The sequence below is a fragment of the Pavona decussata genome, unplaced genomic scaffold (assembly GCF_977016875.1).
Source record: "Pavona decussata unplaced genomic scaffold, jaPavDecu1.1 SCAFFOLD_885, whole genome shotgun sequence".
NCBI classification, from domain to species: domain Eukaryota; kingdom Metazoa; phylum Cnidaria; class Anthozoa; order Scleractinia; family Agariciidae; genus Pavona; species Pavona decussata.
This window is the reverse complement of record NW_028145938.1, coordinates 31,920-57,916: the sequence shown is the minus strand read 5'-3', so window position 1 is coordinate 57,916 and position 25,997 is coordinate 31,920. Positions and strand designations below refer to the sequence as shown.

At 38.1% G+C, this 25,997-nt stretch overlaps 2 protein-coding genes across 2 annotated transcripts in view; one reads left to right on the top strand and one right to left on the bottom strand.

The window, feature by feature from the left end:
• The first annotated feature begins 268 nt into the window (after positions 1–268).
• LOC146448579 (uncharacterized) overlaps positions 269–25,997 on the top strand; it is a 51,676-nt gene continuing 25,947 nt past the window's right edge. Inside the window, exons 1-7 of the mRNA XM_085102434.1 lie at positions 269–371; positions 7,174–7,242; positions 12,738–12,815; positions 14,161–14,202; positions 14,755–14,894; positions 16,267–16,485; positions 16,957–17,260. Coding sequence (XP_084958560.1) covers positions 293–371; positions 7,174–7,242; positions 12,738–12,815; positions 14,161–14,202; positions 14,755–14,894; positions 16,267–16,485; positions 16,957–17,260 — 931 coding nt within the window. The 5' untranslated portion in view covers positions 269–292. The remainder of the gene's footprint in view (positions 372–7,173; positions 7,243–12,737; positions 12,816–14,160; positions 14,203–14,754; positions 14,895–16,266; positions 16,486–16,956; positions 17,261–25,997) is intronic.
• On the bottom strand, positions 3,168–3,774 carry LOC146448580 (uncharacterized). Its single transcript, XM_085102429.1, has one exon. The coding sequence runs from the start codon at positions 3,557–3,559 to the stop codon at positions 3,239–3,241; it is 321 nt and encodes a 106-aa protein (XP_084958555.1). The 5' UTR covers positions 3,560–3,774; the 3' UTR covers positions 3,168–3,238.

Here is a 25,997-nt window from a genome sequence, read left to right as displayed (position 1 = left end):
ATAAATATTTATGGAGGCTGCTGTGCGACCTTCGCGGCCGGAGGTTGCTACGTACCTCCCCCCTCTCTACTTGTTCCATTCATAATTAAACTATACACTTTCCTTTCCAGGTCACCCTGGAAATCTGTCTTTATCTTCTGTCTCACGTTGTTATGTTCTGTTTATAGTTTTAATTTTGAAGGCGAAGTCTGATAAAATAAAAAAATTAAATAAAAAATAAAATAAAAAAGTTAATAATTTTAATTTTGTTGTTTGTGTTGTAGTTTTCGGCAGTCTAGAGCTGTTGTTCAAGATGGAAATGTCGGGGAGACAAAAGCGGCAGAGTGACAATATGGAGGACCCACTGATTCCAGGATCCAACGATAATTTAGGTAAATATGTGGCTCCTTTCCCGAACACGTTTTAGATTTAAACCAGCATGACATTTTCAACGTGCTAACAAAGAAATAATAATTAGCTATAAAGAAGATATTGAGTAAAATTTTGCGATTACTCTTGCAAACTTATAACCAACAAACTTAGCTAATCACATTTAAGGGGTTCGATTCCTTCTCCAGCCTGTTCTAAGGTTTGCTTTAAATCTGCCTTTAATCTATTGTTTTAGAAAGAACTGGTATAATTTGGTTCAATGCGTGGCACTGAACCGCACATGGATTGATTGATTGGCACCCCTTCAGTCTCGGAAGACTATGGTGTCGCCCTCTGTAGGGTGGCCCTGGAACAGCGTCTGGTGTGGCTGGACAACAACAACAGCAACAACAACAACAACAATCTTTATTATTCGTGCCCAGAAATTACACAGTGTTACATAAATTAAAGAAAGAAAAATTACCAAGGAAGAGGGCACAGCCACTTAGAAATAGCAAGCTAATCGAGCTAAGTAGCTGGGCCAAGCGGAACAATTTGCAAATACCCTACATTAAAATAGAACTAAGGACACGATTTACCATTCACACGCACACGCACACACAAAAATAACAATAAACGAGGGGAAGTGCACACGCAAAAACTGGAAAATAAAGTACATCAATGAGCCAGTCAGTAGTTGGAGATAAGCGATTCTTTTAAGAGGACTTTGAAACAGGTACGACTCTTGGATTTTAATGACTCTTTAATAGAATTCCAAACCTTAGCTCCAGAAAAACGAATGTTAAATTTGCCATAGTTGGTCTTCGCTTTAGGCAGATAGTATGAGATCTTACATGCCACTCTTGTTTGATATTGATGCACTTTGCTGATACTCTTAAAAAAATCGTTTAAAATTAAGGGCAATCTATTAGAGTAATAGTCATACATAAACAAAGCACAATACAAGTATATTAAGTCAATTACTTTAAGTATTTTCAATTTCCGCAAGAGTGGACTAGAGTGGCAATTATACTCTGAGAATGTTATTTTTCTGACAGCTCTTTTTTGTAGGGTGATGAGCGGTAGGAGGGCTGTTTGATATGTAGTCCCCCAAGTTATTAAACCATAAGTCAGGAAGGGATAGATAAGTGAGTAATACACCTTTACAAGGACCAAATCGGTCACAGAGTGCCTTATCTTAGAGAGTATGCCAATACATCTCTTAATCTTACTTGAAATATGTGAAATGTGATACTTCCAACTGAGATGTGAGTCAATGAGAAGACCAAGATACTTAATAAATTTCTCTTGTGCAATCTCCTTGTTACAGATTTTTAATTTGGAGAGGCCGATTCGTGAGTGGCAGTCTCTTCCACACTGGGAGCAGACGTAGTCTGTCACTGGTCCGTCTCCCTGACCTCGGACCTTCTTTCTTTGCCTCTTTGCCTCAGTCTGTAGGGCAAGTGCCTCTCCAAACTGGGAAAGGCCTTGCTGCACAGCCTGCCTCCAAGCTGAGCGACCAGAGGCCAAAGTTTCACATCTGCTGAGGTCAATTTTCAAGGCTTTCAGATCCCTTTTGCAGACATCTTTGTAGCACAGCTGTGGTCTGCCTGTGGGGTGCATTCCCTGCACTAGTTCTCCTTAGATGTTCCATTTTCACAACATGACAAAGCCAGCGCAGGTGTCTCTGTTTCAGCAAAGTGTACATGCTGGGAGTTCCAGTCCGCTCCATGATTGTGTTGTTTGGGACTTTTTCCTGCCAGGTGATTTTGAGTATGCGTCCGAGACAACGCGAGTGGAAGACGTTCAGCTTCCTCTCCTGTCGGGCGCGAAGAGTCCAGGAATCGCTGCCGTACAGCAGTGTGCTCACGACGCAAGCTCTGTATACCTGGATCTTGGTATGTTCCGTCGGCATTTTGTTGGACCATACTCTCTTTGTCATTCTAGAAAAGGTGGTAGCTGCCTTGCCGATGCGCTTGTTTAGCTCAGAGTCGAAAGAAAAAGATTCGGAGATCGTCAAGCCAAGGTACACGAAGTCGTGGACAACCTCTAGTACATGGTCAGAGACTGTAATGCAGGGTGGTGAGTTCACATCCTGACCCAAAACCTGTGTTTTCTTCAGGATGATGGTCAGTCCATAGTCTCGGCAGGCCTCGCTGAAACGCTTCATGAGCTGCTGAAGGTCTTCCGCTGAGTGGACGGTGACAGCTGCATCGTCGGCAAAGAGGAAGTCACGCAGGCATTTCAGCTGGACTTTGGACTTTGGACTTAGTCTGGCTTTCCGTTTGACCTGGTCCGGTGATAGATGCCCTCTGTTGCAGATCCAAAGGCATGCTTCAGCACTCTAGCGAAGAAGATCCCGCACAAGGTCGGCGCAAGGACACAGCCCTGCTTCACTCCACTTCGGATGTCGAAAGGGAATGATGTTGAGCCGTCAAAAACCACGATGCCCTTCGTGCTCACGGAAGGATCTGATGATGCCGCGGGGTCAGGGTGGACATCCGATCTTGGGGACAATCTTGAAAAGACCATCCCTGCTGACCAGGTCGACAGCCTTCGTGAGGTCTATGAAGGCTACGTAGAGTGGCTGTCGTTGTTCCTTGCATTTCTCCTGCAATTGTCCGAGGGAAAACACCATATCAATGGTGGACCTGTTGGTTTGGAATCCGCACTGCGATTCTGGGTAAACTCTCTCCGCAAGTACCTGGAACCTTTTCAGTGCGACTCCGGCAAACAGCTTCCCGACCAAGCTAAGGAGGGAGATGCCACGGCAGTTATTACAGTCACTCCTGTCGCCTTTGTTCTTGTACAAAGTGACGATATTTGTATCTCTCGTGTCCTGTTTGGTACTTCGCCTTCTCTCCATCAGAGACAGAAGATTTCATGCAGCTCAGTGATGATGGTCCCTTTGCAGCACGTCGGCAGGGATGCTGTCTTTTCCAGGTGCTTTACCAGAGGCAAGCGAAACCAGAGCCTCGTTAAGTTCTTCAAGGGTTGGTTCACCGTGTAGCTCCTCCAACACAGGCAGGCACTCGATTGCGTTAAGTGCTTCTTCGGTAAGTACATTCTCGCTGGAGTAAAGCTTAGAGTTGTGCTGCACCCATCGTTTCATCGGCTGCGCTGGGTCCTGGATGACCTCACCTGTGGCGGACTTCACAGGGGCAGTTTTCTTCTGTGTTGGACCTAGGGCCTGCTTGACACCGTCATACATTCTCTTGATGTTTCCCGTGTCAGCTGCTGTCTGTATCTGGGAGCAGAGTTGGAGCCATGCTCCCTAGTCTCATTTGGTGGTTTCGTCTGTCACAAAAAGGAGAAGTTTTTCTCCTTGACAGCTCCTGAATCTGGCAGCCTCGTCTATTGAAGGGCTGCAGTCTGCTCAGTTCCATATCGATGATTGTTGTCTTGCGTGCATTGTCTATTTCTTGTAGGTCGTCGGAAAAGCTTGGTGTCATTCTCCTGATGTTCTAAGTGCCCAACTTTAGGGCAGGAGTTTTCTTCTTTTTGTTGCATGGTGCAAAGCTGTCAATCCGATTCTCGGTTTTCACCCTGAACACCACTCACCCAATGAGGCAGCACCTTACTGGCTGGGGACTGCCCTGCGTAAGGCGGGCGGTAGCTGCCCAATGAGATGCGATGGCCACTCTCACCGTCGGAAGTAGTTCCTGGCGTCACGCTCTATGCCAATTGAGCGGGAGACTTATCACCAATATACTGCTGCTTCCCGTGTTGTGCCGACGCTGCATAGCGAAGACGGAGTGTCCTCTCCAGTGTGCGAAGCCTGGGTAAAATAGATATAGAGCATAGACTGTTTCCCTTGCAGCAAATCACCTCTCTTCACGTCGCTGAAGTGACCAAATGGAAATGCAGAAGCCAATACGGTTGGTTCCAGCGGCGTCGCAGGAGTTGCCAGAACGTAAATGCGTACAGGGACTCCGGCTCTGATTTGGCCTCGAGGTCGACTCCTGAAGCTTTTTCAATGACTGGATACAGCCGAAAGGTAGCGGAGGTTTTAAATCATAGTTTTCCTTCTCCTAATGAGTTGCCTTCCCAGGCGGACGAGTCACATCTACCCTGGTGCAACTGGCACATGGAAATGGCTTCCAAATCAGGAGATTAGTTTCTGGCACCGTCGAAACCTGTCTTTAATTTTCGAATTGTCAATTGTTTGGTTAATGTCGCTACTGCGCGTTAGTCGATGTACTTTTTTTCAACGTTTAGTGTTTAGTCTGTACATTCCCTGCTCTAAATGTACCCAAGAATCTAAATTGGTTGAAAGACCGTGAGAAAAAGCAGCCAACACGGAGAAAGAGTCGTACAGACCTTCCGTCTTTCTTAACGATGTTTCAATGCTTCTTCACCACATTCCTGGGTTTTAGCAACCGAGGGAGCATCACCCGGCCTAGGAGCGAGTATAAAAAATGTTGACTTATAAGCAATAAAGAGGCCACCATTATATTCTTGAAAGAAGACTGATTTTCTGAAGAAATTTCCATGAAAAAGTGCAAAAACAGCATTTTAGTGCTTCTAGTTTTCAAACTTTTCTGGGGGAGTAGCCCCCAGACACCCCGGCTAGAGGCTTGTGCCTTAGGTGCTTGCAACACTTGCTTCGCGTCTCCTGAAAGTCTGGCTACGGCCCTGGTCTCAAACATACGTTGTTATAAAAGCAGATCAGTTGCTGCTGATAACTTTACGTAATGCATTCTACTAGTTAAAATTCTTGATCTGAAGCAAGATTAAAGAATATGCAAAGAAAATGCACGATATCCGTATTCAGATTCTAAAGAATTAAGAAAATTGTCTAAATCCACCCATCATTATTGAAAAAAAATAATAAAATAAATCACATCGATGCGCCTTTCCGAACTTTTGCCCCGTCTTCTCCCAAAGTTTTTCGTTAGAGGTGATTTTTGGCTTACTAACCTGAAGATTTTCCGCAGACATATGTGATCTGTAAGACCCTGTCAGTAACACCATACAAACCATACAAACGAACTATATTCCGCTTTACATACGGCAAGTAGCGGAGAACTGTCTCGTGTCATCGTATCAGGACGTTTGTTTGTTCGTATGAATCACACACATCTAGCTTAGTGGCTTATGGACTTTCTTAGAGTCGCTCGCACGCTTCTCGTTGAATAGACCTGGCGCGAGCGACTTTTATCACTTGCAGCGCGCCAAATTTACAGGAGGAATTTTCCTCCTGTAACATTATCCAATCAGAACCAGCGATATGAAAGTACACGTTAATCAAGCCAGATCGTAACCAGATCACGCGCGAAGCTGTTCGAACATACAACAGTAGCTCTTCGATAGCGATTGTTATTTCGGTCTACGACTAAGAACTTCTTAAATCCTCGCACTGATTATACGTTCATTTAACGACGCAATTCGTGTATGGGTTGCAAAAAGCAAAGTACAGAGATGTCCGCGAACATCAGCGCAAAGTAATCGAAAGTCACTGTTGTGGAAAGGACGTGTTTTTATCGGCGCCTACAGGATGATCGGGAAAAAAAGCTTGACCTTTGAGGTGGCCCTATTCGTTTTCGATTTTCTACGTCACGGCGAAAGAAAAGAGGTTATGTCCGTTTGCTTGGTTCCGGTTAAACGGACATCAGCATCAAGAGGCGATCGATCGGTATCTTGTGGCTTATACTGACCGAGTTTTATGCTGCATTTTTAGTGAGTATAATAACGAGATAAGCCTCAACCTTGTTCGGTATATAGCAAACATTTTTCGGCCGTTAACTTGTTCGGTTGTTATATACCGATACGGATTCGATCGTTATCCCAAACGAGTTAACGGCCCAATTTCGTTCGGTATATAATAGGAAACCCATTAGAGCCGATACATTTTATGTTGTTTTCCAGGTTTTTCCGCCAAGACAGCACTCTGCATGTCATGCTGTGTAGTAATTTCATTTTAAAATTTATTATTGCAGTAGCAGCGCTAGCAGTAGCCGGTATTATTATTATTACTCGCACATTCGAAGTAAAGCGTTTTAAAAATCTTCGCGAAGCGAATCGACATAATTTCTGCAGTCATCAAAATGTAAACAAAATCTTCGCATGAACAGTGTGTAGAACGATACAGTAATTCGCGGGGCTGATAAAGAAAATGACTTGTCGTTTCACTGTTCAAATGCGTTGTCAACGTTTGAAAATGTTTTGCAAATGCGTTGGCCCAATTTTTAAATGATTTTCAACGTATTTCGGTTTCGTTCGGAAACATTCCCAAAGTTTTGAAACGCAATTTAGAAAGTTTTCCAATGCAATAGCCCTTTTCACGGTTAATGTTTCTCATTTGCATTACAATGTTATCCAACGTGGATGCGAGGCAATTTCGGGCTAAAACTACAAAATAGCCCGAAATTGCCTCACATACATGCTAGATTTCATTGTAATTCAAATGAGCAGAGTTAACCGTGAAAAGGGCTATTGTCGACGTTTCCAACGATGCGTTGAAATGACTATAATGACAAGAATGCATTGAGTTGATAGTTTGACAACTTCGCACCTTGAAAAGTACGTCACTTGATTCGATTTCCAGCAAGGGAAACAAGTCGAGCTCTCGCTCGCTCGCGTTCTGCGCTCGCTCGCTCGAGCTGTGACGATCGCGCTTCGCGCTCTCCAAGCTCGACTTGTAAGCAAGTCTAAGTGGCTTAGTGACCATGTCTGGAATCTCGGATAAATGAGGACCATGTGTAATTTTGATGTTAAGGCGCAGTCAGTGTGAGCTGGATGTGTGCGGCTTAAAGTGCGAACGTCAAACATTGATCGCCCTTATTACGTCATGTGATAATTAACTAAGGTTTATTATCTTTTTAGGATCAGACGACAGGTGTCAAAGTCCCGATCGAGGTTTATCCGCCAAGTCGACGGAGAATACTGAGAGAGGTAAGACCCGTCTGTCTGTCTGTCTGTCTGTCTTTTTTCTTTCTTTCAGTATCTCTGTCTGTCCGTCTACCCACGACAATAGGGAGGCATTCCAGGAGCTACGTTCCGCGGGTTCACTGATAGGAGTATACTGTACAGCAACTCGTCCACCGAACGTTCTTTTAAATCATAGCGTCCGAAGTTAATGCCAAACTACCATTGTATCTGGAGTCAACAATTACTAACACTTATATATTTTGTTTTATTATTCAACACATTGTAACACTGCCAAAATATAGCTATTGTGCACTCAATATTCCTCAATATTCGTCGCCCGTACATAACAGATATCCTGAAAATATACGTAAATTCTTGTGTCAGGAAGAAAATGGCTGAGCGTTTTTTAAAACAAGTAACGACCTCGGAAGTACACCAAACAATTAATAACGCTGTTCCAGAAAACACAAAGAAAGCAACTAAGTTTACTGTCAAAATGGTTGGTGCATTAGTTTTCACTGCTTACCTAGCTTTTTGTTTATGAATTGGCAAATTACAGTTCAGCACAAACTGAGATTTGCAACTTTTCGCTAGACTTTATTTTTATCTCGTATCCTTGCTCAGATATTACAAACAGGATATTATTAGATTAGTTCTTGCAACAAACAGATTTCTCGGCTCGTCAATTTTGATGGAAGTTCTGCCAACGCTCTCGATTAAATTCAAACTTGAACAAAGCCACCACTTTCATTCATGCACGTCCAAGTGCGGTGGAATGTTACAAGCTTCTTTTTTCTTAGAAATAAAGATCGTCTCCAGCTTTTTAGCAATGAAACTGCAGCTTTTTGTTTTCAATTTGTTGACAAATAAAACTTATCCTGCTCAATCTTGCGGAATATCGCCTGATTTTAGGCAACTTGGCCACGGCTCGTCGGCTAAGTATCAGGCGATATTCCACGCGATTTCGCAGGATAATTGTTAAATGTACGGCAGTTTTGTTTATTTGCTACGCCATGCATGTCTATGAAACATTTAAAAGTGCAATAAGGCATAGGTCGCACTTAACAAAGTTTTGCAAGAATTTGTTTACTTTGCGGTCGAAATCTGTCAACGAAACACTTTTCCTAGTGCGACCCTAACTTTTATGGTTTGGAAAATTTTTGGAAATCAGCAAAAACATCAAAGACGCCGTAGTGCTTGGGTGGGGCAGGCAGATTTCGGAAAACTCGGGCTTAACAATAGGAATCACAACGAAAACTGTCATCACTTGTCACTGAACAGCAAACAGAAACTATGCAATAAAATTTAAGACCCCCATTAAACAGCGCGCGAGATCTGCTTCACTTCACGTTCTTTCTTTACCACGAACAGACATGGATTTTATAATTATTACAATTTATCACAGTTCCCCGTTTTTTTCGGTGGCGGCGAAGAGTATTCGCAATATATGTATTCTCAAGGCCAAAATTATAGTCCCGAAGAGGCAACTATTGAGAGCCCCTCGGAGAATTCCTCTGCATCGTCGTCTCGGGAGCTCGTCGAACTCAGCGGACCAAGTTCGTCGTCGTCTTCTGCTGAGGAAAGACGGGTGTACGCTCGCTGGTCGAACGACGAAGAAGCAATGTTGCTAAGATTATGGGCCGAAAATTTTGACTGAAGATTTTATGCAAAGTGTCATCACTGAGATATGTTTTTCAGCTAGTGCGACCCTGATAGTTGAAAGCAAACGTTTGCTTTCTGGTTGCGGTTTCAAATTTTCTGTGGTTTTTTCGCCGGCAAAGTTGAAAACTTTGCCCAAGCGCGACCCATACCTAACCCATGACAATCCGCTTAATCAATAACAAGTTCTCGCAGGGTGTCCATGTTTTATCTCAGGACGCCCGAACAGAAACAATTTTCAATCCGCTGGGAAGTTCTATTTCGTTAGTGACTACACTGGAATATCACATCCTTTAGCTTAACTACCTATTAACAATGACGGTTGATGGTTATTTGTAATTAAATGTACTGCTTTTCGGTTCTTTTGGTGGTACTTCCCAAATCATTAATAATTCATAAGTTTGCTTACCAATTAAAAATGGCTAAATTCGTCACCTGCATGAGTTTTGATACCCAATGAAAACCCAGATGAAAATCGCACGTGTTTTGAATCAGATATTCAAACCACGCGTGGTTTTTATCTGTTTTCTCATTGGACATCAAGATTCATGCATAAAATCAAATCAAATCAAACACACAATACATTTTATTCCATTGTACTATTTTAATATATTCGCAGACTGACATCTCGCCGATAATACGTTATTCTATTTTAGATTTTACACCTTAACTTTCATAGAACAATTAGCAAAAGAACAGCCACTCAAAACCCCCGCCACATCGCCGAGTACCTGAACTCGTTGAACAACAGAAACAGTCCTCCCGAGACTAGAACAGCAATTTGAACCGTCCAACCAGTTTGCCATTCGTAGAAAATGGATGTTGCCCATTTGTTTTTATATTTCGTTGACTGGTGAACAGCTTTATGGACTAAAATTACTTCTTCTACAGTTTTTGGTTCTCTAAACCTGGACGCTCCTGCTTCGCACATGGTAACATCGAATGCCGACTGAATACGACACATCATACATACAACGTGACTGTAAACAAAAATGTAACAATGCATAATTTAGTATTGTTTCAGTAAGAAGTCATATCAGAAACTCGTGTTTCGTGCTTCATCGGGGTATCCAGACACCGAGAAACAGATGAAAGGATGAACACTCGTTGTCATTTTTGATGTATTCCATAAAGAACCGAAAAAAGTGGTTTGAAAGACGAAGACTGTGTGGATCACTTTAGTGATTACTATTCAAGCCGTAAGGTGGTTGGTAACCAGTTTTTTCGCGCGGGGAGCAGGTCTGACTATCGTGTGTCACGCGCGAAAGACACGCGATAAAGAGAGACAAATAATCAAAACAAATATGGCGGCGCGCGGCTTTTTTCGTGCTTGGTTATTTTTGTCCTGTTTTAAGCGAAATTCGCGTATATCCGAGACTGTATCTACTAGTACGATCTTAGTTAATTCCTTATGTTCGAGAGAAATTGTTTCTGGTGTTCAATGTGTAGTTTGAAAGGCAAAACTGCGATCGATCGTGACGGAGCTTCAAGGACTCGCAAAATGTTTATCAAATGGAGAACCGACATACTACCACAAATTACCTCGCTTGATCGTCTTGGCCACATTCTATAGTTTGTATTTTTTGTGCTCAACGGCCACTCTTACGACGACCTTCACAAACTTTACACAACATTTGTAACTGACACTGCTCGCCATCCTGCCTAATCCACCGACAACTTCATCAGCGAGGACACCGCGAGTCACGCGGACGAAGAGAATGTTGGCCGCCATCGTTGTACACTTCGACGAAAACAACAGCGAAGAATAAGGACAAATGCTAGAGAAAATCTGAAATAAAGAAGCTTAACATTTTACAATTTAGAGGTCTTGCAATCTCTACATTCTGAAGCACTGACCGACACGTGTTCTGTAAGCACTTGAGTCCATTTCAAACTTTCGCTTGATGCTATTTGACAAAAAAACATGGCTAATCTAGCCAGAAGTTGTGAGGAAATCCTTCAAGGTGAGTTCAGGAGGTTGTCTTTAACGGCTACTAAATGATCTTCTAAGCAGTAAACAACTGAAAACAGCAGATCAACTGACTCCGAAACTCTCCAAACAGTAGCTGCCCACACCAGCACAGGCAGCAGTCAGCGGTAGTCAGAACAGATCATGAGAAACTATTGATCTTATAGAATCCGGATTTTCAAAGAGCGAAGACGCGCTTGGGAATTACTAAACTCACGAAGGCTTTTACATAAAAACAAGTCCGGTGGCCCCCTCTTTTTATTGTTTTAATATTATATTATAATTTAGAGGAAACATCAGAAATAAAATTAAAAAGATCTAAGGAAGGAAATTTGCACTGCATGAAAAATGGCTATTTCCAAATTTAGAAAAATTCCGCTCCGTAATTTTTTTTTAAAATCATTGTGCATTTTCCTTTTCAAATGCTAAAAGCTATTACTAAAAGAAAACAGGGGGTCACCGGGTTAATTTTTTAATTATTAGTGCCACAAGTTAAAAGCTAGGTCTGAATAATCATCTGGAAACGTTGCCATGGAAACCGCTTATGAGGAAATAACAGTTAATTCTGGTCAATTATAAATTATATAATTCAACTCTACAAAAGTGTTACAATGGCCTTTGTCTCTCTTTTTGTTATATTCTTTCAAAGTAACAAACTGTCTAAAAGCTGAAAACTGGTACCAGCCACCTTAATTTGTAAAAAGTAGTTTTTAGACAAGAGTGAAAGCGTAATTCATTGGTTGTGGTTCTTAGAAGTAAAGTGTGTTACCCAGTTTCCGGACAAAAATTACTTCCGTTACATTCGTTGGAGTTGTAAAGTTCCGTCCAACCAAACATTGCAAAAGAAATAAAATCATTTCGGCGGTACATTGATGGTTTTGGCGCTTTATTTTTTAACAAGAACCGGTCGAGGTAGAGGGAGTTTCGTTCAGGTGAGTAAACCTTTAACGATTAATTTTTGCTCTTTTCACCGCACACCAAAACTACCGTAGATAAACAAATTGCTTGTTTCACAGAAAATATCTCAAGGAGCTTCATTGTTTTTGGCCAAATTGTCGATTAAGGATGAAATAGTTTAGGGAATCTATCACCATCAGCTAGGATGTAAATGTTCCTGAAATTTTAGCAGTCAAACTCTCGGCTTAGATTTTGACCTTCTGTGCCAGTTTCCGGCCACGAAAAGACACATTGCTCAAAACTGTAATAACTGAATTTTAAGATTTCTTGTTAGAAAAATTAATGATTCATGTGTAAGTGTAACAAAGATTACGAATTAACAACAGCTAATGAATGTTTAGCGTGAATAACAGTACGTTAGTGATCTGTATTTGTATGTAGTTTATCGACATACGGCGTAAGAGACGTTCCCGGGTCAAAGTTCATACATACTTTGATAACTGAGTAAAACAGCAGATAAGAATTAATACCTGAATAACTTAAAATGAATATGAAAGCCAAATGCAACTACTATTATTAAGGGGCTATGAAGTCGATTTTCGTCGAGTGTTTTCAAGGAAAAGTTGCTTTATTACGGTGGCCGGAAACTGGGCAACTTATTTACTTACAAATTATTTCTTTAATATTTGGCGAAGTCCGTGAACCTTTGAACATTTTAAAGGTAGGTAAGTCAACTGTCTTTGAAAGGAAACTGAGAAATTGTCCGTTCAAAGATAAGGAGTTTTAGCAATTTCAAACTAAAGTGGCCGGAAACTGGGAAACACACTGTACACGGTTCCTTAAGAACGCTTACGTCCCAATCCCATCATTACTCCATGATATCTAAAGAATTAGACGAGCTAAACGACAGATCAAGCTCCGCGGCTGCAGTCTGGACAACTTTCTCCTGGAGAACGATTCTACTCAAACACATTCTGTGTTCTTTCTTCACCAGTAAATACTACCAGTGCAACAAGGATCCCGATGAGGAAGATTTTTAAGGCAATTAAGGCTTTCTCGAGTTTCTCAAAAGGCGAGTTTCACAGGCAGCGCAAGCTCAGTATCGGATAACATGATCCCGCTGCCGATTTCTTGACTTTATATGTGACCTTCATTTCAGCTCTCAGTCATACATGTGGAAATAAACTTCACTTACCTCAACGTGGGATTGCCTGAAGAAGTTTCTGAAGAGAAAGAACACAACACTAAAACTCGCTTAAAACGGCCACAAATTCCTTCCAAACTACGCCGACGACACAAAAGCAACCCCACGTTGTGGTACGTTGAAGTTTATTTCTACATTTATGACTTTTTTTTTTCAGCATTTTGAGAACTGAAGAGAATTTCTGCAAGGTCTGTAAATTCGACATCAGGTTCTTGTTATCAGATACTGAGCTTGGGTGGCCTGTGATTGTTATAACAGCAAACAGGGTACAGTAGAACCTCGATTTAACGAACCTCTGTATAACGAAGTACTCGGTAAAACAAACGATGTTCTACAGTCCGACCTTTTAAAATGTATGAAAAAGAACCTCGATACAACGAACCCTCGATATAACGAACCAATTTCCCTAGTTCCTTGGCACTTCGTTAAGAGGTTCCATTGTAGTACGTAATAGCTTTCACATGCAATACCATTAAATGAAAAAGCATTCTTTTGAGAATATAGCTATTCTCCATGCTTCTGACGGGATAAATCAATACAAGTTAAAATTCATAGAGTGCACAACTAGTTTAATTGTGTCACTGGATAGGACGACGGGATGCGCAGAAATATCCAAAGAACAGGCAAGAGAGGGGCTTATTATAGGGTGAGAGGCTTAATCTGAACAAAACCTAAATTCCATTACTTAACGTTTTGAAACATAACGCTTAAAGGTTGTGTTAGTCACTTATACCTTAGCACAATAATACATCTGCATATATCTGCATAATTCAAGAATAAATTTTAGTGCAAGGTTGACATCGACGCAAATTTTTGTTTTGACCATTGTTCGCGCCATTTGTCAGCATTTCGTTTGTATTTTCTATCATTTTTACCCACATTATAATATTTATCACTTTGTGGGGTAGAGGACGGGAATCCCGGACGGGAATTAAGCTGGGAATGGGGTCTTGATAAAACATTGACAGTAAGGGGTCAGTTTCTAAAGAAACTGTGATGCTGTGTCGGTGGGGAGTAGAAACAGAGCGAATCCAAAGTTAGTGAGTGATTCTATCTAACGAAGGGCTAACGCTAAAAACGTCAGTAATCGAGAATCTGTTTACGGTGGCGTAATTATCTTGTCCCTGTAGCCTCTAACAGACGTCCCCTTTTTCTTTTCGGAGCATTTTCTAATTTGAACCAACCATAGTATTCGCTGTTGTATTTCCAACAGGCGAAAAAAGAGGAGACGTAGACGTAGAAGCAGATGTTAAAGGTATGATACACATGATTTGAAAGTATGTGAAAAATTTAACGTCAGTGTATTACCCGTTAACTCACCTCTCTAAAAGAGGTTTTCATTTATGATTGGAGCTTGCCATTGCTTAAACATGCATATGACCAGGGTACTAGTCTTACTTGGCGTTTATATTTGACATCGACTTACTTTAATGCTTATGTTACACGCCTCGTTGTTTGTTATTGATAATCAAGTTTTATTGCACTGTAGGCAGAATGGAGGTATTTAAAGTCTAAAGAGAGGACTATGCGTAATTTTAATCAACGTCAGGAATAATGATAGAAGTAGCGATATAAGTTGGAAGCAGAGGAAGTTATTTAAAATACCAATGTCGATAACTGTGAACTTGTCAACTATAGACTAACCAAACATCCTAGTGCATGTTTTCAAATCCTACTAAAAACTTCTATCCACTGGATAAAAAGGTACTGGGGTATAATTTAAGCAAAGCCCGTTCATGTGGTCACTTGAAGTAACCTTTTAGATGCATTCTACTCTTTATTTTTAAATACATTTTATATTTTGAAGAATATACTATACCTGAGTTTCTTAAAATGAATGAAAAAACACCTTGGACTGTTCAAAAGATACAAGAAACCATCACAGCTCAAAACCTTTGCGAACTCCCCGAAGACGAAGATGAAGATCAAATTGAAAGAATCTTTAAGGTAAGTTTCTAAAATTATTGGAAGTGTCAAAAGCTGTTATAAGAGGAGGCAGCGTGGCCTATTGGTTAGGGCGCTGGCCTTGACTTCCGTACTAGGTTCCGACGTCAAATCTTGCTTTTAAGTTTTTTCAAGGTATTCTCAAGATCAACTCTCTCTTACCAATATAATTAATTAGTATTTGAAAAGAATGAACAACTTTCTTAATGTGTCAAATATTTTAACGGAGGAAATATATTTCTTCTAATCCTCTACTTTTTTCGAAAAATGCTGCAATCTGATTAGCTATGCAGCTCGACAGCTGTGGAATACTTCTGCTGATGGACAATTAAGGTGGCACACAACGGTTTCCAACACTTCCTTGTAGTTATAGTTTGATCGATCATTACTACAACACTTTATTAATGGATATCACAATAATAGTAACAATAAAATGCCTAAACATTGTCCAACAAGTTATGGTCATTGGTTTGACCTAATAAGTTAACATAGCAACAATGTAACCTGTTAACAACCTTAAATTTGTTTTAGGTGAACCTAACTCAAAAAACGAGCTCGGTGTACCTCACTTTTTACTTTCGGATAATAATAAGCATGTCAAGACGACACGTTTTGCAAAGTTTAAAAAACTGTTGGAAGGGATTCAGAGACACCTTAAATGAACCAAAAATTTAAGGGAGGTTGGAACCCCTTTCTGCAGTTGTTTTAAACTTTGCTAAATGTCGCATCCTGACATACTGATTACAATTCGAAAGTAAAAATGGGGGTAACAGTGCTAATTGGTAAGTGGTAATATCAAAGTTTTTAAGCTTTTAAAAAGTGCTGGAAAGTGCTGGAAACACGTTAAAACAGTAGGGTAATCTGAATAGACTGAGAATGAAGTGGGCGCGGTTGTCTGCTAGATTTAAAAACATATTATATAAAGGATATGGAAGAAATATTCAGACAGTTCATAAACGTAACCTATTTTTGCACGTGGCTGGATTGAGCTAAAGCGTTGTAGCATAGTCTTTACGGAACAGTATTTATGTGTTATTTACTATTTTTGTAAAAATGGTGAAAAGAGTCTATTATTACTATTTTTATTATTATAAGTATTGCGAGCAAAGACGCAGGACGAACCATAGAATAGACTGCGAGGCATGAAGCAATAAGCATTAAATCGCTTTCTTAAAAGTAAAACCAAACAAACAAATAAGCAAACAAACTTACAAATATACAAACGAATGAACAACCCCCCCCCCCAAAAAAAAAAAAAAATAAAAATAAATAAATGAACAGTACAAAATAACTAACAGTTAAAATTAAGCGTAAGATTCATAAGGTTATTACGCGAATGATTTTTTATTTGATGGAATAAATCTGCTATAACCAGGTAAGCAAGAAGCTTGAGGAGCTGGCAGAAAAAACCACTGAAAACACCAAGTTCTTGCAAAACCACGCTGAGAAGGTCGAGAATTTTGCTGTGGAGTTGCTGGATCAAGTGCACACAAAAGAAGAAGCCAACATCAAGGACGAAGATGGTGAGGGTGATCGTTACGGATCTTTGTTTAGTGAAATGACGAAAAAAGCAATTACTTATGGACAAAAGAAGGTACGTAACTATTGCACTTTCGCAAACAGCCAGAATAGGTACCTCATCCTTTGATTTAATTTCATACGTGTACTAAACGGCTAAGAATTAAAACATGATGTCCGAGACCACTCATCTACTAATCGTTGTCTTCATGTGACCACTTTCTCTAGATAGAGACCCTGATTATTGCATGAGCATAACTGATTTACACTTTTTGAATCACATCACATATTTTTTCAAACATTTTTCTGGCTTCAAAAGAACTACAAAGAGAAGAGTGAATTGAAATTTTTTTTTTGCCCCAGACTTGTTAGAGAACAAGATGAATTTTGAAACCAAGTATACGGTTAAATAACATTAATCCTAAGCCAACAGTTTCTGTAATAACATTTAAGTGTCTCAAATAATCTTGTTAGTATAGAGGCCCAAACTTTGACCGTCAACGAGGAAAAATTTTGCAATCAAAAACCTTTTTCTATTTTCTTGCAGTTTGTATCCCATCCATTTTTGTTCAAAAGAGTGAAGATAAGGTGGCAAAGGGGATCACCTTTAAGGTCGGCTGGAGTACTACACATTCTTGGATGGCTGTTATTTATTGTGCTGGAGACAATCCTAACCCCTCTTCTGCTTCCACTGATTGGATACACTTCTTATAGAGACCAGAAAAAACCTCGCAATCAGATGAAATCTCAGAACAAAGATCAAACGCCAAAAACATCAGAGGACACTACTGAAGATGGAGGTGGCGCAAAAGAGCAATCAGGGAGGAGTTCTGAAGGCATAGACATTTTCGGTATGAGAACGTTAACTTTTCCACATTAGTTTAATTTTTATTAACTGTTGCTGTCTAGACAAAAGGAAGGCCAAAAACACCACATTCAAAAAATGGTTGTCTTAGAGGATACCCTGCGACAAATTCTTGTGAAACTTTAACCAGAATTTGTAATAATAATAATGATAATAATAATAATAATGATAATGATAATGATAATGATAATGATAATGATAATGATAATGATAATGATAATGATAATGATAATGATAATAATAATAATTCAATAATAATCTAATCTTTATTAAAATATTCAATATTCATATTTTTACAAGTTAAAAGTATATAAAAAAGAGCTATTAAAAACCTATTTACAATTCATTTCGATTAAAAAAGAGACTATTTTCAAGCAAAATTAATAATAATAATAATAATAATAATAATAATAATAATAATAATAATAATAATAACATATACCAAGCAGCTGAAATTGTTATTTACAAGTTAAAAGTTGAGAAAAGAACTATTAAAACCTATTTACAATTCATTCCGATTTCGAGGCTAATTTTCAAGCACAAACTTTTCAAAAGAAAATACAAATGTCATAATAATAATAAAAATAATGAAAAACAACATCTTAATCAACATATTCCAAACTATTTACAAGTTAAAAGTTCCAATTCCAAAAAAAACAATTCACAGAAAATCAACGGACTCACGCTTGGCCAGCGTTTAGGCGACAGTCATCGATGAAATCCCCTTGTCGAATTCTGTGGAAAGGTGTCCTGGAGCCTCTTAAGCATGTGTGTACCGACCTTAAAATCTCAAAAGAAAGCAATGTTCTAATCCAAGTGATAGTAATGTGATAAGGTTCCTCATTCTTTTCTGAGAGCTTCTCGGCTAGGCGTTTGAGAAACACGTCCTTGGGGTCGTTGAGTTTCTTGCCCTGATATCGTAATTTTACAGCTCAGGACTAACGACTTGGCTTTCCTTTCCGCCGTTGAGACTAGTTCAGCGATCGAGGACCTTGCTCGGTTGATGTTTGAGTCTTACGGTGTCCAATTTATATGTGTCTGTCAGACGATTTATCTGTAGTTATCATTTTAGCTCAATATTTACAAGTTGTGTTCGAACCGATTACCAATGTCTTTTATTGGTGTCACCGGGGTTTTAGAATTGCGACTCCTGTTTTTTCTTGCTTGCAATGGTATTCCTTTAAATATGTAAGGACAGTACAATTTTGTTTTCGCAGTCTGAGAGGGGCAGTATTGAGATTTTTGAGGGCCATTGCGCCTTCAGTGATTATATTGAATTTGAAAGATACCTGCCAGTTCCCATTTGTTTACCAAGCCGTTTTCATTTGTGATTGTTCGTGAGTTCTTGTTTATTTGTTCACTGGGTAATTCCCATTTTTCTTTCAAGGCTCACTGGGTCCTTTGGACCATGTTCGTCACGGTAATTTTTATCGTGCTTTTCACGGCTTTGGTCATGTTGTTTTTGTGCTTTCACTTTGCCACATGAGTGTACAACCCACTTGATCGCCCCTTTGGGGGTGTGTCCAATGCACTCGGCTCTGTGATATTTCACTTTGTTATGGCTGGAACTTGGCAGTGTTTGTTCTGCTCCAATTTTTCTTTGTTTGTTTAAAACTTGTGTAATGCTCGACCTGGTTGGGCCGGCATTCTGTTTCATTGATCTCGTACTGCCCTAATCACACTGTCTTTCTTGATCCAACAAATTCAGATTAGCGAGGAATGTTATTGACCGCAGCATCTGTTTCTTTCGTCAATATATCAGTAATTTATAGGCCGGAACACTGTCTCAAGGTGTTTCCTGCTTGGCTCCTCTCTTATCCCCTTACCGATTTTCTTTTGCAAGTAATATTGCCTCCTAGAAAGCGTGCCGCGTCAATCTCTACAGCCACTCGTTGAACAAGGAGTAAACGGCCGAGATTATCTGAATTGCTGAAGCTGGCGTGCAACTCGCTAAAATGTCCCACCGCCAGCACCAAAGGGTCACCCAGATGGTGTCCTTTGACGTCAATGCTTCATCTCCACCGTGGTCGCTAAAGCAGTACAGTCCGCGCTTTCTCAGGACCACATCGCGGCTATCTTGACGCCCAGGATCACAGACGGACTTGGCTGTATTGAGCAAGCTGTTGCCACTGCAACCAACGCCATTGCCGTGGGTAGTGGTTCCTTGGAATGACAATGCCGCCGTTGTTGGTATCATTTAAAATAAGCAGACTTATTTGGCAGCTGATTGACGGTCGTATTTCATCATTTTTCACAAAAGATACCGAAAACCCATGAAACTTGCAGCCAACGGTCTGCCGATGTCCGCCTTTCTGTTACACGGCCTGTACTATTTGAGCCAATTCAGTCTCTTAGCTTTTCTAACTCTTCGGCATTCCACCGTTCACTTTTCGCGGCGATGTCGGCAGTGGTCCAGTTTAATAATTTAACATTTCACAGTTTTGAGTATTTAATGTTTTAGCGGGGAATATTAATCATTCTAGCTAGTCAGTCTATCTGTTTGCTGTTGTCAAATTTAGTTAAATTCTTTCTACGGAGTTATGGGTTTATTTTTACCTCTTCCTCGAGGTTCCGTGCCGCTGCATTAGATGGGGAATACGTTTCCACATAATTTTTGGCCACATCTAAAGAGTGGTTTTTTAGTGGTTTTTCGTATCTGGCGTGGTACACTTAATTTTTCAAGTTTTTGAAGTTAGAATTTATAGCATATTGTAGGTTGTAATAAGTATTTGTTAGGACTCATTGTTGTTGTCGGATGACTGACTGACCATTCCTCAATAAACTATTTCACATTGAATGTTTGGTAATCGTGTAGTCACAATCAGATTACGTGCTCTTGGACGCTGGAAATCGGTTGCGTCCAAAGTTTATTTGCGGTCTGCATACCTTTACGCTACCTAATTAGCGCTTGTCAAACAATTACGTAATTTTAAAGCTTGTTGATAGTACCCTTCAGTAATTCATGGTATTTTAATACCTATTTCAAGGTGCGACCAGTGGAGTTCAGTCATGGGCTGCTCCATCGCTCTCTCCGTACCTCTCTCTTAATTTTGTATTTGAACACTTTAATAGTACATCCAGACAAGGGCTGCGTTCCTCACAGTCGTCATTTTGTTCGCAAAACGTGCGCTCTGTGTTTTTTCGGTCAGTTTGTATTGTCTATTTTTACTGTGGGGCTCAGCCACAGTGGGTGGCTTGTGGCGTTGTTTTTCGCCCCACGTTTGTCAATTAAGTTGAAACCGTTTACATTTATTGCGGTGTTGTCAGTTTTAGCCTTAATAAACCTGCCACATCCGTGGCCAGATTTATCCAACACAGTTGTGTGGTTTCAGTACTCTCGGTTGCGTGGGACTTACCAAATTTATCACAGAGCACACGTTTAGCGATCTTTAGCTAGTCTAACAGGCAAATGTCGCGACATAAAAATTTTTGCGCACTATTTATATCGTGAAATGGATAACAGCTCAAGACATTCTCAGTTCAATAATAATGATATAATAATAATAATAATAATAATAATAATAATAATAATAATAATAATAATAATAATAATAATAATGATGATGATGATGATGATCATAATAATAATAATAATAATAATAATAATAATAATAATAATAATAATAATAATAATAATAATTGGATTTTTTGGAATTGGAACTTTTAACTTGTAAATAGTTTGGAATATGTTGATAAAGATGTTGTTTTTTATTATTTTTATTATTATCATAACATTTGTTTTTTCTTTAAAAAATTTGTGCTTGAAAATTAGTCTCGAAATCGAAATGAATTGTAAATAGGTTTTAAAAGTTCTTTTTTCTACTTTTAACTTGTAAATAACAATTTGCTTAGTATATGTTAATAAAGAGATTATTTTTTATAATAATAATAATAATAATAATAATAATTATTATTATTATTGATATATTAATAATAATTCTTTATTAAAATATTCCACACAAATTGCTATTTACAAGTTAAAAGTATATAAAAAAAGAGCAATTAAAAACCTATTTACAATTCATTTCAATAATAATAAAAAAAGACAATTTTTTTAAGAAAAGGGAAAAAAATCTCATCAAGTTACGTGAGAAAAAACCTCATCAAACTATATCATAAAAAAAAGAAACAAGGAAAAGTATGTATAAAAATCATAGGACCTGGATTTTGGCGAGGCATCTTTCTGATTTAAAGTCCGCTTCTCGAACATTGCTTCTATTTGCTCTTCTAACTGTTCTTGACCCTCTAAGACAGAGCAAAGCCGACCTAAGGATGGCAAAGGATACTTTAGAACGTATCCAAGAGACAGTGGTGGCATAGTTCTCTCCTTTCTTTGCTGCGACTAGCTCTGCCAGCCTGTCATGATATCTCTTGCATTCCTCTCCCATGCGGCCTGTTGCCGTAAAGACTAATGGTGTAAATGTTCCCTGTTCCACGTCCATCACTCTTTGCGTATACAATCGCTTCTTGTCGTTCTCGTGCTGCTTGTATATCTGCTTGAGGTCCAGGTCTCTATAAGAAACAGCGTTGGGGTAACATACCCGTACATCAAAGAACGCTGACCTTTGTCTTTCCCAAAAACCTCTGGCATGGATGTCTAGGCGAACGTCGGGAGCTCTGTTCGCTCCGCTTGGAGAATAATAATAAAAATAATAATAATAATAATAAAATAATGAGAACTCTTTATTAACATATTTCAAGCAAATTGCTATTCACAAGTTAAAAGTAGAAAAAAGAATTATTAAAAAACTATTTACAATTCATTTCGATGAAAAAAGAGACAACTTTCAAGCCGATTTTTTTTCTGATAAAGTTACTATGCTATTCTTATTAAAAAGTCAATCATATATACAAAGTTAAAAATCTTAAAAAAAGAGAATAAAAACCAACATCAAATGGAAGGCTACCAAGAAAAATAATAAAAATAATAATAATAATAATAATAATAATAATAATAATAATAATAACCATTATTATTATTTTAATTATCATAATTACTAATTAATAATAATATTTTATTATAATAGTGATCTCTTTATTAACATATTCACAGCTATTTGCGTATTAAAAGTTCTAATTTTAAAATATCCAACTCACAAAAAAATTGAATCAGAAAAGTTTAACGACAGCAAGAATTAATAATAGTAGTTATATATGTATATGAGGGTTTAGGCGCGAAAATATTTTCGCAAAAATCGGAAATCATATATAAATGGACAAATTTTCCAAAAAATTGCGCAAATAATTTTTTAGCGCAAAAATGGTTTTTCACAAATTTTCATTAATAGCTTAAATATTTCCCATGGTCAAATCCCAAGACCAAATCCCAAGGTCAAATAATATTTTCCGAGATTTTCCAATTATTGTTTCCAAGAATTACGCTAAAAGGCTTAAAGAAATGTCGCTTATATATAATATGGAGAAAATGTCAGAAAAATTCCCAAGGTCAAATGTAAAAAGGCTTAAAGAAACGTCGTTTATATATAATATGGACAAAGTGTCAGAAAAAATCTAATCCTATATATATGAATAAATCAATAAATAAATTGTCGAAATATGAATTATTACAAATCATTTTTAAACAAAATGAAAACGTTGAATTACTCACGAAAAACTTCAATGAATTAATGGATACAAACAAACAACTAATAAACACAAACAATCGATTAATGAATGTGAACAAACAATTAATCTAGGAACGTAAACCATCCCCAGCTAGAAATGTTAAGCAAATGGTGGAAGAATATGAAGACAATATTATAGCTCCTCCAATGGAGTTTAGGGATAAACCAATCCCAGTTCCAAGAACCAAGCGAATGGTCAAAGAATATGAAAGCGATATTGTTGCTCAACCAATGGTGCTCAAGGACAAACCAGTCCCGGCTCCGGGAACAAAAATAAGGCAAGTAAATCGCCTTGAAAGGTTATACAGAATCATATGAAATTGATGTGATAAATGAAAAAGACCCATTGGTTCAACTACAAAAAACCAGACCAGCACTTGGATATAACATCAAAAACATATTGGGGTCGATGAAGGGAATCAAATTTATTGAAACTCTGAAAGTGACATTTGAAAAAATATCTGGTGATGAAGTTAAATCCAGAGCAGCCTATTTCAATAGCATGGCTCAAACAGTTATCAACAAAACAGAAATTGCTGAATTATTGCAATTATCTGCAGAACAAATCTTGAATATGGATATCAGAGGGCTCAGGATGGGTCATTACATCAATCAACAGCCATTACCAACACAGGGCTCATCATACCTAAACCTACCACTTGAATTACAACATCATAGAAAAGGATAAATCAATCTGCAGAATAAAGACAATGAATGTTTTAGATGGTGTCATATAAGACATTTAAATCCAATGGATAAAGACCCGCAAAGAATTAAAAAATCCGACAAGCAATACATAAAAAATTTGGATTACACTGGAATTAAATTTCTAGTTACCATCAAACAGATCAATGTTGTTGGAAAACAAAATCAAATTAACATCGATGTTTTTGGTTATGAGGATGGGCAACCATATCCATTGTTTATCTCAAAAGAAAAGTTTGAAGATCATATGGAAATATTGCTTCTATCTGAAAATGAAAATAAGCATTTTGTGCTAATCAAAGATTTCAACAGATTTATGTTTAACAAAACAAAGTATAAAAATAAAAAACATTTTTGCATGCACTGTCTGCAATGCTTCAGTTCGGAAAATGTACTCGATGAACATAGAAAAAACTGTATTGTGATAAATGATGCACAAGCTATTAAAAGATGATAACATATTACGGTTCAATAACAACCACAAACAACTGCCAGTACCATTTGTAATATATGCTGACTTTGAAGCTATCACAGAAAAAATACATGGTTGTCGGTCAAATAATGATAAATCATAGACTGAAGCTTATCAAAAGCATACGGATTGTGTTTACGGGTACAAAGTTGTCTGTTGTTATGATGATAAATACACCAAAATAGTACAATTCTAGAGAGGTGAAAAAGCTGTTTGCAAATTCTTGGAAAAAATGCTAGAAGAAGTCAGATACTGCAAAAACATCATAAAATACAAATTCAACAAGTCGTTAAGAATGACAAAAGAAGATGAAAACGACTTTCAAAAAGCTGACATATGCCATATTTACGCTAAAAAATACTCAGACAAAGATATAAGAGTCAGAGACCATTGTCATATCACTGGGAATTACAGAGGCTCAGCGCATCAAGATTGCAATTTGAATTTACGTTTGACTAATAAGATACCTGTAGTTTTTCATAATCTTCGTGGATACGATAGCCATTTCATAATGCAACAGATTGGTAAAATTGTTAATAAGCACACGTATGTAAATAAAAAAGGTGAAAAACAACATACGAGTGTTCATGCTATTCCAAATAACATGGAAAAATATATGGCTGTGATGCTGGGTTATAATTTAGTGTTCATTGACAGTTTTCAATTCATGAGTTCCAGTCTTGATAAATTAGTCAGTAATCTACCGAAAGAGTCATTCAAGTACACATCAGAGGTACAATTGTAATCTATGCTGACTTTGAAGCTATCACAGAAAAAATACATGGTTGTCGGTCAAATAATGATAAATCATATACTGAAGAAAAGAAAAGCATTTCAATTTGATGACCAAAAAAAGTGTTTATCCATATGATTTCATGGATAGTTTTGACAAATTCAACAAAACAGAATTACCTAACAAAAATGAATTTTATAGCCTGCTGAATGATGAGCATATATCTGATGAACAATATGACCATGCCAAAAAAGTTTGGAAAACATTCAAAATAGAGAATATGGGCCGCTATGATGATCTGTATCTCAACAGAGATGTACTCTTAGTAACGGATGTGTTTGAGAATTTCAGAAAAACCTGTTTGCAGTATTATAAATTGGACCCACGCAATTACTTCACTATTCCGGGTTTGAGTTGGGATTCTATGTTAAAAATGACTGACATTAAATTAGAGCTTATGACTGATATTGATATGTTTCAATTCATTGAAAAAGGCTTGAGAGGAGGTACCAGTTACATAGCCAACCGATACGGAAAAGCAAATAATAAATACATGGAAGAATACGATGAAAAGCGCCCTCAAAGTATATCATGTATCTTGACGCAAATAATCTGTATGGTTGGGCAATGTCTCAATGCCTTCCAACAGGAGGTTTCAAATGAATGTCTCAAAATAAAATTAGTAAACTTGACTTAGCTAAATACAAAGAAGACAGTAACAAAGGATTGATATTAGAAGTTGATTTGGATTATCCTAAAGAACTACATGATCTTCATAGTGACTTTCCACTAGCACCCGAATATGTTCATGTTAATGAAGACATGTTATCAAATTACAGTGAACAAATCAGACAGAAATATAATATCACCATTGGTCAGGTTCATAAATTAATTCCAACTTTATCCAAAATTAAAAAAAACTTTGTGCTTCATTATAGAAATTTACAATTGTATCTTGATTTAGGATTGCGTATAAAAAAGGTCCATAGAGTTCTAGAATTTAATCAATCACCATGGTTAAAACAGTACATCGATTTCAAAACACAAAAAAGAACCAATGCCAAAAATTCTTTTGAAAAAGACTTTTTCAAACTGATGAATAATAGTGTATTCGGCAAAACCATGGAAAACCTCAGAAAACGAGTAGGCTTAAGATTCGTAACAGATTAAAAAAAAAAAAACTACTGAA